This window comes from Podarcis tiliguerta, assembly GCF_965153285.1.
Source record: "Podarcis tiliguerta genome assembly, chromosome: 2".
NCBI classification, from domain to species: domain Eukaryota; kingdom Metazoa; phylum Chordata; class Lepidosauria; order Squamata; family Lacertidae; genus Podarcis; species Podarcis tiliguerta.
Window position 1 is genome coordinate 100,584,521 of NC_139535.1, and position 17,383 is coordinate 100,601,903.

General features: G+C 45.4%; 1 protein-coding gene across 8 annotated transcripts in view; it reads left to right on the plus strand.

Annotated features, from left to right (window-relative positions):
- Positions 1-17,383, plus strand: part of TEX2 (testis expressed 2) — a 97,463-nt gene that overhangs the window by 71,239 nt on the left and 8,841 nt on the right. For 4 of the 8 annotated variants that reach the window (XM_083427347.1, XM_083427346.1, XM_083427348.1 and 1 more), the window contains 3 exons: positions 1,450-1,549; positions 9,768-9,900; positions 14,332-14,457. In XM_083427347.1, the coding sequence (XP_083283473.1) occupies positions 1,450-1,549; positions 9,768-9,900; positions 14,332-14,457 (359 nt within the window). The remainder of the gene's footprint in view (positions 1-1,449; positions 1,550-9,767; positions 9,901-14,331; positions 14,458-17,383) is intronic. The other 4 variants (XM_083427349.1, XM_083427350.1, XM_083427351.1 and 1 more) reach the window with 1 other exon arrangement.

Consider the following 17,383-nt stretch of genomic DNA (forward strand, 5'->3'; position numbering starts at 1 on the left):
CAAATTCCACTGTCCAACAGCTCTTACTGTCAGGAAGTTCTTCCTAATGTTTAGGTGGAATCTTCTTTCTTGTAGTTTGGATCCATTGCTCCGTGTCCGCTTCTCTGGAGCAGCAGAAAACAACCTTTCTCCCTCCTCTATGTGACATCCTTTTATATATTTGAACATGGCTATCATATCACCCCTTAACCTCCTCTTCTCCAGGCTAAACATGCCCAGCTCCCTTAGCCGTTCCTCATAAGGCATCGTTTCCAGGCCTTTGACCATTTTGGTTGCCCTCCTCTGGAAGGAATTCTCCTGGTGAATCCACTGGGGATCCTGTCATTGTCATGTCCGCCTGCCATCATTCCTTGGGCACTAGGCAGTGGGAAGCTGAAGTAGACCTGCAGGGCCAGGAAGAGGAACATCTCTCCCCAATCCGGCCCCATCCCTACTCTAGTCTGGTTCAAAGCGGGGCTTGGATTGTTCAGTCCGTATATTGATTCCCCTCCCACAAATTGAATTTTTTTCTCAGCCCCTGCACTTACTCTCTACTGCCACTTCTTTTTCCTGGCATTGCACACCTGAGACGCATGTTTTCAGTACCCACCCAATTCCTGTGACTGTAATCTGTTTTTAATTGTGAACTGTTAAATGGTATTAATCTGCCCTGGGACTGGCCGGTGAGGGGCGACTTAACAATGTCGCTCTTTGCAACGATGGATAAAGCAGGGCTTGCCAGCTTTTCTGACCCTTTTGGGTCAGTGTAAAACCCTCAGAAATCTGTCTCCAGAAGGGCTTTGCTTCAGTCTTCTTGTCTGTTCCCGAGGGCAAACAAGAGACCAAAGTATTCAGTCCTTTTAACTGATAGTGCAAATAACATTGTAATAACATTTTATCCCTCTCCGTTATCTTGCAAAGAGCAGTAACCTATGTTGGTTATATGACCTTTCTCGAACCTAAACACAAATGACTACTAAGCCTAGATTCAGCCCAAGGTATTTGAAACATTACCTTTTGAATATCATAGATAGAGATAGAGATAGAGATATCGTGGGATTTCAATATTGTATAGGTTACTACTTAAAAAAAACAACAACAGAATCCCCAGGGTGAGTATCCTGAGTTTGCATTCCTAAGAATGTAAGCAAGAAGTGAATTCTTATATGCGATAAAAGTCAACCTAGTGAAGAGTTCTATACAGGCAGTGTGTAGCTACCAGAAATAATATGATTATATTAAAATTTATATTCCGTTCTTCCACACAATGGTGCCCAATGTGGCCCCCGGCACCCGTCTTCAGCCCACCCCTGCTTTTAAGAAACCTCCATATCTTCTCAACACTTTGGCTCCAGTTACACTTAACTAGGAAGTCAGATTAGTAAACCCTGTTGAACACAATAGGACTTAATTTCCGGGTACTGCATGTACTTTAATGCTTTAAAGAGACTCTCTTTTTCATTCATTCAGTTGCCGTATTTCATGAATGAACTAACACTAACTGAACTGGACATGGGAATTGCCATGCCAAAAATCCTTCAAGCCTGCAAACCTGCCATTGATTATAAAGGTAACATATCAGATTTTTAACCTTGTAGATTGTTTTGATAGCACAACTATCCTATGACTATTCCCAGCAAACAATTGACGGGGTGCAGTTGGCAATCGTGTTTCCAATTCTAACAATTGCAGAGGGATAGCCATGCTTGTAAATGCTACTTTAATGTCTGTTTTTTATGTAATAACATTTGTATGGCAATTTTTTACTTGTTTTTATAGCCTTTCTACCATTTATCATTGAATGACAAGATTTGTGCTTTTGAATCTTAAAGTTTATACACACATGCATTCAGAAGGGGGATTTCTTCCCAGAAAAGCATGGGAGCAGAAATCCTAGTAGTATTTGGTGTGGGGTTGCCGTATTTCAAAAAGTTAAATTCCTGACACCTGCAGTTGTTGAGCTAAATCCCCCCTTGATGCCATTTTTACACCTGAAAACCAGGACATGCCAGGAATTTTCCTGATGTATGGCAAGCCTAATTTGGTGGTACTTCTTAAAAAACATTTGAGGGAGGGTTTATGAACAGATATCCCATTAGGGGGTTTCCCCAGCCCATTGGAACAGATTGGGGGGAGGTTGTGGGGCAGTGCAAGAGGGGGGGGGAGTCCTGTTGCACAAGTGAAAATCCTTGAGCTGACAGGACTCGCTAGCAAAATATCGTCCTAAGACAGCAGGTTTTATGACTGAGCCTGAGGAAATGTCCGAATTGCGGGGAGCTGACCGGGAATATCTTTCTTCGGGGTGGGTGGGTGTCTTTGTGTCAACATCCAAAGTCAGAATCACGATCCAAAAGATGTAAGGGGTTGTCTTCAGTGTCTCTGATTGTTTCCTACTGAGTTTCTTGAGGCTTCTTCACGTTTTGCTCGCTCCAGAAGTGAGGTGCCTCAAGTATCTCCTTAGGCTTAGTCATCCCAGCTGTTCCTTGACTGCAACTTCCATCCTCCCTGGTTGTGGCTGATGGTATTTGGAGTCCAGTGATGTTAGAGGGCCAAAGGTTAACCACCCCGGCATTTAGGAGAAGCATTGGAAGTAGGCGAATAAGTTTCCTTGATAAAGAGACTTTCCTCAAAATGCAGTGTTGCATTTTGTGTGGTTACAGCTGTTTTGGCTTGTTTGAGTTTTACAGTTGTGTTTTGATGCTCCGAGTCATTGCTTCATGGTCTGTGAGCAGGTCTAAGGTTGGTCAGTGTTTGTCTGGGAGATTGCTAGGGAACATGCTTGACACCTTGAGTTTCATGATGGAAGGAAGAAAGCCAATAAAAAAATAGGTTTTGATATGGCTGGCTAGCTGGCTGATTGAAGGATAAATGTTCTCCCTCTTTTTTAATGAACACATTATTGGTTTGTACTGAATTGTTATATGGGAAGAAAAATACCCCAGAACTGATCTAACAACATTAAAAATATTTTATTATTTGAGAAGCAATGGGTTTTCTAAATTTTTCAATTTATTATGAAATGTATTGATTTTTGTTTAGTTTTGAGGAGTGGTTAGAGCTTACGACATTGGAACGAAGGGTGACTTCAAGGAATATGCTTTGTTCTGAAATAGATATTAAAACTACATATTTACCACAATCAGGGCAGAGAAAAGCACATGTGTGCTCATAGTTATGTGGAAGCTGATTCTTAATGGTTCTGGAGAAATAAGTTCCAAGATCACAGAAATGTAGAGTTGGAAGGGATCACGAGGATCATCTAGTCCAATCCTCTACAGTGCAGGAATCTTTCAAGGAAATACAGTGGTACCCCTAGTTACAAACTTAATTCGTTCCGGAGGTCCGTTCTTAACCTGAAACTGTTCTTAACCTGAGTCACGCTTTCGCTAATGGGGTCTCTTGCTGCTGCTGCGCCGCTGGCACATGATTTCTGTTGTCATCCTGGGGCAAAGTTCTCAACTCAAGGTAACTCTTCCAGGTTAGCAGAGTTTGTAACTTGAAGTGTTTGTAACCTGAGGCATTTGTAACTCGAGGTACCACTGTAAACAACTATCCGGCTTTTAGAAGAAATCTATTGGGAAATTTTTAATGTCTGATGTTTTACCGTATTTATTTATGTGCTGTAAGCCGCCCAGATGGGACGTGGGTAGCGCTGTGGTCTAAACCACTGAGCCTCGTGGGCTTGCTGATCAGAAGGTTGGTAGTTCAAATCCCCACGATGGAGTGAGCTCCCATTGCTCTGTCCCAGCTCCTGCCAACCTAGCAGTTCGAGAGCACGCCAAAAGTGCAAGTAGATAAATAGGTACCGCTCCAGTGGGAAGGTAAATGGAGTTTCTGTGTGCTTCTCTGGTGTCAGTGTTCTGTTGCACCAGAAGCGGCTTAGTCATGCTGGCCACATGACTCGGAAAAACTGCGGACAAACATCAGCTCCCTCGGCCAATAAAGCAAGATGAGTGCTGCAACCCCAGAGTCGTCCACGACTGGACTTAACTGTCAGGGGTCCTTTACCTTTAAGCCACCCAGAGTGGCTGGGGAAACCCAGCAAGATGGGCAGGGTATAAATAATAAAGTTATTATTACTATTATTATTTCACCCAACATGAAGCCATGACCCTGAAATTAAGAATCTTCCAGCTGAGCATGGCCTTGCAGGGGAGGCCTGTAGATGAAGATGGTATCATATAAGTCAGTTTGGAATTATTTGAATCTCTTTTTGTAGCAATGAAGTAGAAAGCTAACAATAATATTTAACTTCTAGATATTACCGTATTTTTCGCCCTATAAGACGCACATTTCCCCCTCCAAAAATGAAGGGGAAATGTATGTGCGTCTTATGGGGCGAATGCAGGCTCCTTGGCTTCAGCGATAGCAACGCGAAGCCTCCGAAGCCTGCACTCCGGAGGCTTTGCGTTGCTTCCGCTGAAGCCAGGAGAGTCTGCTCTTTGAGGCTGGCGGGGGGGAAAGCAGCGCTTCCCCCCTCGCCAGCCCCAGAGGATGAGGGGCAGCAGGAAGGCGCGCAACGCCTTCCTGCTACTCTCCATCCCGGCATTGAGGCTGGCGGGGGGGAAAGCAGCGCTTCCCCCCTCGCCAGCCCCAGAGGATGGGGGGCAGCAGGAAGGCGCGCAACGCCTTCCTGCTACTCTCCATCCCGGCATTGAGGCTGGCGGGGGGGAAAGCAGCGCTTCCCCCCTCGCCAGCCCCAGAGGATGGGGGGCAGCAGGAAGGCGCGCGACGCCTTCCTGCTACTCTCCATCCCGGCATTGAGGCTGGCGGGGGGGAAAGCAGCGCTTCCCCCCTCGCCAGCCCCAGAGGATGGGGGGCAGCAGGAAGGCGCGCGACGCCATCCCGCTACTCTCCAACCATCCTGTGGGCTTTTGCGAGAGATGGGGGAATTCCCCCACCTCCCACAAAAGCAGGCAAAAGCCGTGCGCTCTTTAAAGGGGCTCCGCGGCTTCTGCTGGCTTTTCTAGGAGGTGGGGGAATTCCCCCACCTCGTAGAAAAGCCCGTAGGAGCCGCGCAGCCTTTAAAGAGCGCGCCGCTCTTGGGGGCTTTTCCCTGAGGAGGGGGAAGGGACTGACTGGCCGAGTCCGTCCCTTCTCCCTCCTGTGGGCTTTTGCAGGAGATGGGGGAATTCCCCCACCTCCCGCAAAAGCAGGCAAAAGCCACGCGCTCTTTAAAGGGGCTCCGCGGCTTCTGCGGGCTTTTCTAGGAGCCCGCAGGAGCCGCACACCCTTTGAAGAGCGCCCCTCTTGGGGGCTTTTCCCCGAGGAGGGAGAAGGGACTGACTGGCCGAGTCCGTCCCTTTTCCCTCCTGGTCGAAAAGCCCGTAGGAGTTGCGCACAGCTCCTGTGAGCTTTTGCGGGAGGTGGGGGAATTCCGCCACCTCCCGCAAAAGCAGGGAGAAGGTCTTGGAGTAGCGCACAGGCTGCGTGCAGCCTGTCCGCTGCTCCCAGAGCTGCGGGGGGAAAATCATATTTTTTTCCTTGATTTCCCCCCCTGAAAACTAGGTGCGTCCTATGGGCCGGTGCGTCCAATAGGGCGAAAAATACGGTATGTCTTCGCCTGAATTCTAGTGCTTAAAGAAATGGTTTGTTTTAGAAAAAGGCTAAACTAAAGAAAATGTAATCAGACCCAACAGTATAGGGCCAAACAAACAAAAACCATGTCTAAAGTATGGAAAGCAATGGCACTGTTATGCTTCAACTCTCAGACTATTTGTGATTTGTAAGGTTGCGTTTTTGTAAAAGAACATAAACATGCTGGGGCTATGTTGCACAGCACACCTGCTTTTTTAAATCCCCTCTGGTGTTCCTGATGCTTGAAAACTTTGGATTTGTTCTTTGCAGAGGGAAATATCCTCTGAATTGTTTCCTCTGGTTGATTCATTATATTGTAGTTGTTTTTAAAAAGAATTGTTGGTATTTGGAGCATGCTGACTCACTGATTACATAAGTGGGAGCTTAAGGCTACAGATATACTGTATGTGGAATCTGACTCTGGTGCCCTTTCATTTCACCAGTTGAAACCAACGGGGAAAGTTCTGTCCATTTGCGGGAAGATAAATGGGAATTATTCATACTCTCCTATTTCAAATTCCAACAGGACTCTGCTTTTTATAAGTAATTAGTAAGACTGGCTGTTCGGAAAGCCACTTCCTCTTCCCATGCTGCTCTTTTCAGACTGCTAAGTTTCTACATCTGAAATAACAGGCATGAACGCACAATGACAAAGAAAACGTAACTTATAGTTTTCATGGGCTCTTAACTGTTCTCACACTGTTTTGCAAGATGCTGTTTGCTGTGGCTTATTGGAAGAAATTGGATTTTTCGAAGACAAATCTCATTTTTCCATGCAGGGGAAATATTGTATTGTGCTTACGATTCAGTGTGTTCATTGATAAGATTAAACTGCTTTTTGCATTGGGAATAAACTGTTCCATATCTTACAGAGGAATTCCCTGACTCCTCTTGAACTGGTTAGGTTATTACCTAGAGTTGGCATTGCAGAATATGCCTGTCACTGCCTATCAAGTCCTTAGAAGAAATGGCATGTTGACAAATCTTTAAGAAACTACAGTGGTACCTCGGGTTAAGAACTTAATTTGTTCCGGAGGTCCATTCTTAATCTGAAACTGTTCTTAACCTGAAGCACCACTTTAGCTAATGGGGCCTCCCACTTCCGCTGCGCCGCCGCCGCACGATTTCTGTTCTCATCCTGAAGCAAAGTTCTTAACTCGAGGTACTATTTCTGGGTTAGTGGAGTCTGTAACCTGAAGCATATGTAACCCGTGGTACCACTGTAATTTCAAATGCAATGCGCTGAAGGGAAATACTTTGATTCTTAGAAATTCTGAGTGGATGCTAAATCTCCTTCAGCCTGTTCATCCTTGCTCCCTTATATGTTTGTTCTTTAAAAATTTGTATTTATTGATGATTTAGAAAGCTTGTTTCAGCAAATGAAAGAGATGCCTCCTTCTCCTGAATTGCATGTGACTGGACCAAGATAGGAAGGCTTCTATTGCTTGATAGGCCGCTACTTGTTAGAGAGCCCATTGTCTCTTATTAGGTATTCAGTTTTGATGGAAAAGGAGAAGACACCTGCCCAGCTTGCAGAAGTCTCTGCAGGATAATGTTAAACTGTAAAATTGCACCATACTGAAGATTAAAGATGCTATGGTGATCTGGCAAGTTTGATTTCTAGCACTTGTTTTGTAGTTCTTCTGATGTTGCTGACAATTCTGAACTCGTCTGCCATTCTTTGTCCAAACAGAGACAGTGTGATGTAGTGGTTAGAACAGCTTGGTGCCCTCCATATGTGGCTGAACCAACAACTCCAACAATCCCTGACCATCAACAATGCTGGCTGGGACTGGTGGGAGCAATATATATGGAGGGCATCACTTGGCCTCTTGCTGAGTTAGAGTTCAGGGCATAGACTGGAAAGACATGGGTTCAGATCCCACACCTATCCCTTGTTCCAGCCTACCACAAGGGGTTTTTGTGGCGATAAAAAGGACATGGGACGATGTTCACCAGCCTGAGCTACTTGGAGCAGGGTTAGATTTGAAGCAAATTGAGTGGGAAAATAATTACTTTTGGCTGGATGTGCCAAGTGTTGCGCCAGCTAGCACAACCTACTGAAATTGGAACAGTCTCTGCATTTGGATGTGGATGCCGTTGTGCAGCCTGAATTTCATGGAAAGCAAGGAAATTGAAGATACTTCATTGAGCATCTGTGGTTATCTGAGATCATGGTTATTGTTGTTTAGTCGTGTCCGACTCTTCCTGACCCCATGGACCAGAGCACGCCAGGCACTTATGTCTTCCACTGCCTCCCGCAGTTTGGTCAAACTCAAGCTGGTAGCTTCGAGAACACTATCCAACCATCTCGTCCTCTGTCGTCCCCTTCTCCATCTTTCCCAACATCAGGGTCTTTTCCAGGGAGTCTTCTCTTCTCATGAGGTGGCCAAAGTATTGGAGCCTCAGCTTCACAATCTGGTAGATCATGGTAGAGGACTACATTAAAACAACAGGAAAGATTTTGGCACACACCCCACTAAATGTATCCTATAATGTCAAGAACATGATCTAAAAGCTATCCTCTTGCAGTCAGAGATCTGGCTGGATGCTTTTTGACCTTTGGTCTTCATCTTCAGCTTGTATACTCTTCCAGGCCAAGAACACACTTCCTCCCAATTCATCGTAAACATTAGCGTTGCATAAGCTCTGAGATGCTCCTTCTTTTCATTTCCTTCATTAGCGAGGCAGGAACAAAGTTCCAAGCCTGTTAAACGGCCGTTTATCTCTCTGCCTCGCAGATGTTCTCTCCAACTTCCTCCTTTCATAATTGCGGGATGTTGCGCGGAGGAACAGAGAGAGCGCTTCACGTGCAAGCCGTTCTGCAGATCATTTCCCATCACTCATATGTCGCGAACAAACGAATGCCCACGTGAAGTGAATGGCAATTAAGACAATTGCCGATGCTTCCATGTTTTATGACCGGGATCCAAAGGTTGGTCAGGGTAGCTCTGCACATGCAGCTGGTCTTCAGAGTCGCTACCTCCTTCCCTGATGCACTGCCTGGCAAGCTGCTCCAAGCCCAGGCGGCCTTCATCAGAGCAGTTTCTCCAGTGGAGTGCAAGCAGCTGGAGCCAAGGGCATAAGTGGTAGCCAAAGGCTGCATGCCTTTTGATTCTTAGCCAGTACAGTTGAACCTCTACTTAACCACCACCTGTTCTTACGGTCGTTCCAAGTTGCGACCGCGGCAAATCCGGAAGTAACCAGCGGGCTTGCCGCTGTCCGCGCATGCGCAGGAGCGGCGATCACCGTTTGCACATGCGCAGGAGCGGGCAATCGCCGTCCACACCTGTGCACAACGGCGCCTCTCCCAGTGACCCATTTCAACCTCCGGACGGACCTCCGGAACGGATTATGGTTGCAAATAGAGGTTCCACTGTATCTATAGAACTACTTACAGCGGCAGTATTCTTAATTGTTTATTTCTGCAACGGTAGTCCATATAAAGTCCAGTAGAATGTAGGTTGTCATTTCGGTAAACAGTACAATACAGCTGCAGATTGCATGCCTTTGTAGGGTGTTCCTTCTTAATCAGCTGATCTGCAGAGATTCAGCTGCACAGGTACACATATGAAGGCCTCACAAGAGCTTTTGTTAATCTTTAGAACAAGGACGGCGAACCCTTTTTCGGACTATGGCCTCCCCATCATCCTATGCCATTGGTCATGCTGGCTGGGGCAGGCAGAAGTTAAGAGTGCAGCAATATCCGGAGGGCTGCTGGTTCCCCACCCCTGTTTTAGGAGTCCCCACCCCTAAATTATGCCTGTGCAGCTTGCAGCACCTATGATAGTGAAAGTGGCCTTTAGACTTTCCTAAGATGCCGAGGAAAGTTGGTTCCTCTTTACTGGGCCACCTTCTGTGTTGCAAGAGGGGAATTGCCTTCTCTTTTTCGACCAAAGTTAGTCCAATTAAAAACACAGTTGCGGCTTGCTGAGACCAGCATGATGAATACTGTTTAAGCCCTTAACATTTCTAGATTCTGTGACTTGCCAAGTACTGCCCCTGGATCATGTTTGTAAGTTGCTTTTTGTCTAGTTGCTTGAACTTAAGTTGCTATTTGACTAGTCGTGATCGTGTTGGCCTACCGTAAAGCAAGAGGTTTGAAAAAAGAGGTAGGGATCAATCTCTCTCTCTGTGTTTCAGCATTTTCCTGGATATTGTGTGGTAGTTTCAGTCATACCTAAAATGTTTTCTTTCCCCAACAATTCTAGGGCTTTGGATTGACTTGGAAATATCTTACAGTGGATCTTTTCTAATGACCCTGGAGACCAAAATGAATTTGACCAAACTTGGAAAGGAACCTCTAGGTGAAGCACTGAAAGTTGGAGAAATTGGCAAAGAAGGGTAAGGAATTTTTCCCCTACTATTTTGGTGTTTTTTTAAGTACAGAAAGCTCTTCATAAAACTCTGTAATAGAAACTAGATAGTGTTTGAAAGAGCTGATAAGTCTGGAGTTATTTCTTTATAATGAATAACTGGTTACAGTTTGGGGGAAGCTGTCGCACTATGCTAAAACTGATCTCAAAAGTGAGAGGCAGGGATTGGTCAGTAAGTCTTGGGACCACCTGCGGACTGATGAATAACAACTTCCAAGTTAGCTTAACTGTACCCTAATAAACTAATGGTAATGGCACTGGACAGAGATCATTCTGGAAATAGATTTTTTCTTTAATTTCTAGCTTCTCTATCCCAAGCAGGGCTGGATTTAGGTTTGATGAGGCCCTAACCTACTGAAGGTAATGGGGCCCTTTATATGCGCAGCTGTCCTTTGTCAACAACAAATTGTCACTGTTTTTTGTGTTGAATATATGCTATATGGTAATTTATGGACCTAATAGGTATCTAAATCCATTTGTGCATAACAAGAGATGTACTTTTATCACATTGGTTTTATTTTATTTGTTTTTTTATCTTATATTTTGGAAATGTACATCCAGTTTTTCCCCCTTTAATTTTTTTGAGGGGCCCCAAGAGAGTGGGGCCCTAAGCTATAGCTTGTTTAGCTTATACATAAATCCGGCACTGATCCCAAGTAGGAATGGAGGGGGCAGAAGGGGAACAATACAAATGTTATGTATCAGTGCTAAATAAAAAGCTGGTTGCAAGTAATAAATGAACTGAGAGAAAAATCATAATTTTTGTAAACCTTTTAAACCAGGGGTTTAAAATGTAATGGCTAATGTAATGCCCTCCAGAGACTACAATTCCTGCCAGCATCACCCAGCATAGTCGGTGGCCCAACATCCAAAGGGCACCATGTTGGCTACTTCTGTTTTAAACAGCTGTGTCTTTGTGCGCAGCACTAGAGTACATGTTCAGTCCAATTTAAATTCTGAAGAGGCTGCCACAAGGGAGCATTGTTTCTTCCTAACATCCGTTCCACCTCCATTATCCTGCCCATATTCTGTGTACCTTTTAGGTTTGGGGTGGTGTTGGTGTTTTTTTTTTCTGTTTTGGAAGCTTTCCTTGCTCATGTTTGTTTGTTGTCCACATTGCAGGAGAATAGACAAACAGCAGTCATTATATGCCAAGAGCACAGAAACACAGGGCACCTATTATATATGTAAAAAAATTCTAATCGGTGGGCATATGTATGTTTTTAATAAGACCAAAGGAAGAAAGGTCATATCTATGCTAGAACTGGGTCTAAATCCCAGCTTTTCGGCTTACATTATTCTTCCCCATTGATTTCACATCATTATATTGTGGCTGGCTGGCTGGCATCTCTTCTCTGCACAGATACAAGACCTCAGAGGTCTCTCCCAGGTATTGGTTAATTCCCCTTATACCTATTACCAAGAATCAGTATCAATATTTTGTCAAATATTAATAGTTTTACTCGCGTACATTTATGCAGTTTTGGAAACCCAAGTATCTGATACTGCGTCAAATGTTAAAGTGTTGCTTTGTGGTCTAACCTGCATTAAAAAGAGCTTTGCTTAAATGTCAGCTGGCTAGTACTGTTTGCTTTATGTTGGCCAAATAGAGCCCCTCCTAGGTAAAGGTAGCTTGCAATTTCTCCATACTGTATCTTCTCTAACTTGTATTTGTTTTTTTGGTTTTCTTCCCCCTTTCATTTCCTTTCCTTTTTTTGGTAATATTTGGATTCGTCAATCTGTGGATTTGTTTTGATCTGGTGAGTGGTATTTGTCGCATCATCTCATCCCTTGTGGAGTGTTCGTTCTGTTTGTGCTGACACCATTAAAAGGGCCTTTTTTGGCTGGAAATAAGGGGCAATGCTATTGCTAGTTGTTAGCCCCCTTCAGTAACTGAAGCCACCTGGCTCTCTAAGGTTTTTGCTTTTATATTAACGAAACCTTGGCATGGAGTTTCACTGAAGTTAATATCTGTCTTTAACCCCCTACCCTAGCTACCTATCAAGGCTGAATTCTTTCTACTCTTTAAATTTGCTTGAAGGTGCTCTCTAACTTTTCTTCTGTGTTTGCTACTTAAGTGATTCTAGCCGGAATCACTGGAATGATTTCTGGGCTAGTTGAGCGAGAGGAAGCATTCTCTTGTGCTTCCCCAGTTGACTTGGAATGTTTAAAGCTGGGCTTAGAGAATGATGTGTGTACCCTCTTTGCATAGCTGTCAACTTTCCCCTTTTCTTGTGAGGAATCCTATTCGGAATAAGGGAATTTCCCTTAAAAAAGGGAAACGTTACCAGCTATGCCTCTTTGTATTTAGAGGCAAGCATCTCTCCAACATGGGACGCGGGTGGAGCTGTGGGTTAAACCACAGAGCCTAGGACTTGCTGATCAGAAGGTTGGCAGTTCGAATCCCCGCGATGGGGTGAGCTCCCGTTGCTCGGTCCCTGCTCCTGCCAACCTAGCAGTTTGAAAGCACGTCAAAGTACAAGTAGATAAATAGGTACCACTCCGGCGGGAAGGTAAATGGCATTTCCGTGCGCTGCTCTGGTTCTCCAGAAGCAGCTTAGTCATGCTGGCCACATGACCCAGAAGCAGTATGCTTGCTCCCTCGGCCAATAATGCGAGATGAGCGCCGCAACCCCAGAGTCAGTCATGACTGGATCTAATGGTCAGGGGTCCCTTTCCCTTTACCTTTATCTCTCCAACAAGAGTAGCACAACTTCCCTACTGTGCTCCTCCTCTTTCATTTTTGTTTTATACAGCTGTTTGCTAATTTCCATTTGGTCTTTACTGCTCAATAGAATCAATAAACTGCAACATTCCTCCATTGTGGAGTTGTCACACCTAATTCTCCCCATCCTGCAGTCAGGGAAAAGCTAACAGTAAAAGCTGTTTTCAAAGTCTCCCTCTTGAAGCTTGATAGGCCTTCATCCTCACGTGTATATTCAGCCGTTATTGCACTGTAGCCAGCACATGTTGCAGTGAAAGGGTTACTACTCAAGAACCTCTTCTTGAACTATCTGGCTTACACCAGGGTTGTTTTATATAGCTGCGGATATTCTATAGAAGATGATGTTTCTATCTGGTTTCCAGCTGAGCTTGGTTTTGTTGACTAGTAATGCAGACTAAGGCTGTGTGTTCAAAGTACCATGAACACGCATTCATTTTTGTCTCACCATTTTTCCCATGGAGCTCAAGGTAGTGTACATGGCTCTCCTCCTCACTTAAACCTCACAACCACCCTGCGAGGTGGGTTACGCTGACAGAAGACAGTGCCTGGCCTAAGTTCTCCCATCGCCAAATGTTTTGCATCTAGCCATCCTGGTTGGGTGAAAAAATCATGGCTATCTAGAAAAATTGACAGGATGGTACTGATGGCCAGCTTCTCCGTGTTACTACCTGAACACTATAATAAGTTGCTGCTTGCAGATAGCCCTCTTGTATTCTGTTTTTGTCTGGTTGCTGGTGACTAAGAAAAACCTGAGCTTACTGTTAGGACAGGGCTTTGGAAAGGAATGTCCACTTGAGAACATGCAACTTGCGTGTGAAATGGCCATAACAGATTATTACACCCATTATGGAGAAATTGCCAGTTAGGGCTCTTTGGATTACCATCAAGGTTTTGTTCCATATACGTATTGTTTTTAGTAATTCTGGGTTAGGTGGCAGTTCTGCAATCATAACATTAGAGCCTGGGCTTCTCCCCTGCTGGGAACCCCTCAATATATACTGCATTCGAATAATTAGAGACTCAACAAGATGCATTCCCTAGACTTGCCCTATATTGTCTCAGGCCTTCTTAATATGCCAGCTATACTTTGCCTCTAAGACCATCACTGCCTTTACTGCTACTTACCAAATGTCTTGTCTAAAACACTTCTGACTCTGTTGCTGCCGGCAACTATTATGATAGGTAGATGCGGCTCAGCTATGTGTGCAATAAGAGGGAAATTATATGATACGGTGGCAAGAAAATAACTCCTGGAAGCGCATGGTGCTCACAAAAGCAACCCTCAAGTTTCATTCAGAAACCCATTTGACTTCCCAAGCATGTCTCATCCGGTCAAAAAATTGTGCTTATTCAAAGTGTTCATCCTAGTTTGGTATTATAATTGTTTGCATTGCATTTAATTGTCATGAAAGACACTTGTGCAGAAATGTCTCTTCACCTTCCATTTGACTGCATGGAAGAAAACCCACACATGCTTCCGTTCATTTTAAGCTAGGCTCGGCACAGCTGTGTTGGAGTAAATAACTATTGTATAAATAAAGCATGGTGCGGCGCACATTTGTAACTGGGGAAACAGGAAGATGTATAGTCTAGTCATGCAACGAGCAAAAACCCTGTTTCCAACCTATGCTAATAAGGTGTCACTTCTAAACTGAAATGTGTCCTTCTTTTCAGTTTCAGGCCAAGGGCATATTGCCTTGCAGACAGCGATGAAGAATCTTCTAGTGCTGGCTCCTCAGACGAAGATGATGCTCCAGAAGCAACAGGGAGCGAGAAACCTCTAGTGCCAGGAGGAGAAGGGTGAGTTAGTCTGTGTCTTGGAGCACAAGGAGATTGTTCGTTCTGTTTTTGTGTTGAGCACATTACTAGTATTCTCTAGGTTAAGAGTGTGCATCAACAAGTGTTACAGCCAGACTTGGTTGTGTTCATTGGATTTGGACAAATACCAAATCGCAAACTGAAGTGGGTCACTTTGAAATGATATGGGGCTTGTCTGAAACAAAAGCGACTCTCTCTGAAGCACCCAGAACCAAAACAGGGACCTCTGAAGTAATTGGGACAATTCAGACATGCAGAAATTGGGGGGTGGGGTGGATACTGTAGGCAGGTTTCACCACCAGAAGGCCCTTGGAGCTGGATCTCAAAACAAAGAGATCATACCTGAAGGAGCATGTCCAACTGCATCGTTCAGCCTGAGATCCATCTCTGAGGGCCTTCGGGCTGTTCCCTCACTGGGAGAAGTGAGATTACAGGGAACCAGGCAGAGGGCCTTCTTGGTAGTGGCACCCACCTGGTGGAACGCCCTCCCATCAGGTATCAAGGAGATGAGTAACTATATAACCTTTAGAAGACATCTGAAGGTAGGCCTGTATAGGGAAGTTTTTAATGTTTGATGTCTTGTTATGTTTTAATGTGTTGGAAGCCGTCCAAAGTGGCAAGGAAAACCCAGCCAGGTGGGCAGCATACACATAATAAATATTGTTATTGTTATCTGTCAGGGAAGAGTTGTCATCATCAGGGGACTGAAACAACTCCCCTGTGAGAAAACATTATAATGTCTGGGAATTTACAGTACATAGATTAGGTAAAGGGAAGCAAAAGGGGGACATGAGAGAAGTCCTCCTTTTTGAAATAAGAGTCATCCACTGAGTCTGAATGGTTGGAGAGTGAAGGAGATTGCTGTTGCTTTCGTGTCTAACTTGCGGGCTTTGCATGGGCATCTGGTAGGCCACTGTGGAAAGCTAAAAGATAAAGGTAAAGGACCCCTGGACCGTTAAGTCCAGTCAAAAGTGACTATGGGCTTGGAGTGCTCATCTGGCTTTTAGGCTGAGGGAGCCGGCGTTTGTCCACAGACAGCTTTCCAGGTCATGTGGCCAGCATGACTAAACCGCTTCTGGCGCAACAGAACACTGTGACAGAAGCCAGAGCGCATGGAAACACTGTTTACCTTCCCGCTGCAGCTGTACCTATTTATCTACTTGCACTGGCGTGCTTTCAAACTGCTAGGTTGGCAGAAGCTGGGACCGAGCAATAGGAGCTCACCCCATTGCAGGGATTCAAACTGCCAACCTGATCAGCAAACCCAAGAGGCTCAGTGGTTTTTAGACCACAGCGCCACCCGCATCCTCCCACTGTTGAAAACAGGATATTAGGCTTTTGATCTGATTCAGCGAGGCTGCTTTTTTATGTTCAGCCAATATCTGTTGCCGTTGAAAAGCTTACAAACTACTCAACTGGTTTGTATACACAAGAAGCCACTTGAAAGGTCATTGCTGTCTAGGCAGTAGTGATGCAACTGGATGTAATGATACCTTCATAGCTCCCCCCTCTCGAGCAAGTGAAGGTGGCCTTGGGCATTCACAGTAATGGCAGTGGAATGTAGAAGTGACTCCCACGTTTCCTGTTCCCTCCTTTCTTGTGTAACGCACCCAATTATTGCTCAAGCATCTCTCACGATGTGAATTTGAGAGGGCCTACAGTGGCTCCAGGACATCTAAATTCCTCTGCTGATGGAAGGAATGGCTTATCGTGGGTAGGATGCAAATGCCTCCTGTCAGTGGAAGCTTTGAAAAGTAATTTGTGGCGGAGGGAGAGAGGTTAAGAACGACCTCTGGCTCAAAGCCACTTCCGACATCAGGAGGAGATGGGGTTGCGGGCTCACGCCCCCAACATGTGCGCGGAGGCTGGTTTCCAGCCCCCGCACGATCAGGGGAATCCTCAGCTGGCTCGGGGTGTGTGGCTTGCCCCGGGAGCTCCCTCTTTGGTCCACGCAGCTGTTGTGGTTTCCCAGGCACCCGCCCTTTAAGGTTTCCCTTCTGACCTTACTATGGAATTCGGTTGGTCGCCATTAAGGGGCCTGGTAGGATTTTTTTCCACTTGGCAAATTGGCACTGGCCATTTGGTTTTTCGCCCAACTCGTAGCAAATCGTCACAACTCCTTGGTTTGGGTGGTTAGGCATTGGTAGGGGTATTGTTATGTAGATGTGTTGGGGGGGGGGAGAGCCATCACCTCCCCCAAATATCGAAGGGTAGTCTGGTAAAGGATTCCGGGGGGCGTGGCCTCGTCTGAAGCCTATGGAGGCCAGGGCCTAAAGCGCGCCCCCGATCGGTGACACCGGGGGAGTACCTAGTTGATGTGCATCAGCAGGGCTCCCCCTGCTGGTGTTAACCCTTCCTGGTTTTCAAGCTAACAGGCTGAAGCCGGATAGTCTGATAGGACCAATGCCTAAGCCAATACCGCTCTTACCTGTAACCAATAAAGTTGTGGCCAATTTTAGCCCATTAACCTTAAATAATTTTGTCCTGTGTCTTTCTTCCTACTGGGGGGAGGCGGGAACTCACCACGCAACTTGTGTGGGGAGGAGAGCAGGGATTCTTCCAGCTGGTAAGCTGGAATGCTTACCCTGAGGGGGCGATCGCTTTAGTACGACATTGAATTCCTCCCCTGGACTATGAGTTGTTCATGTAAAAGGAAAGCTGCTGCATTTCCCCACAACCTAAAGTTGCCATCAGAACGCCAGAGGTTGTGTTTTAACATAGAGGCTAAACTTGGGATTAGCCCCACTAGGAGTTTGACGTTAGATCTAGCGCACCTAAAAGAAACCTGTTCTCAAGGCTGCAGAGACCCTGAAGGCAACTGGTGTGTGCTTCTTCCCACCAAACTGTATTGGTCTTCTCACGTGGAATAAGATCCTTGGCTGGTGCAAATAAATTATGTACATCACAC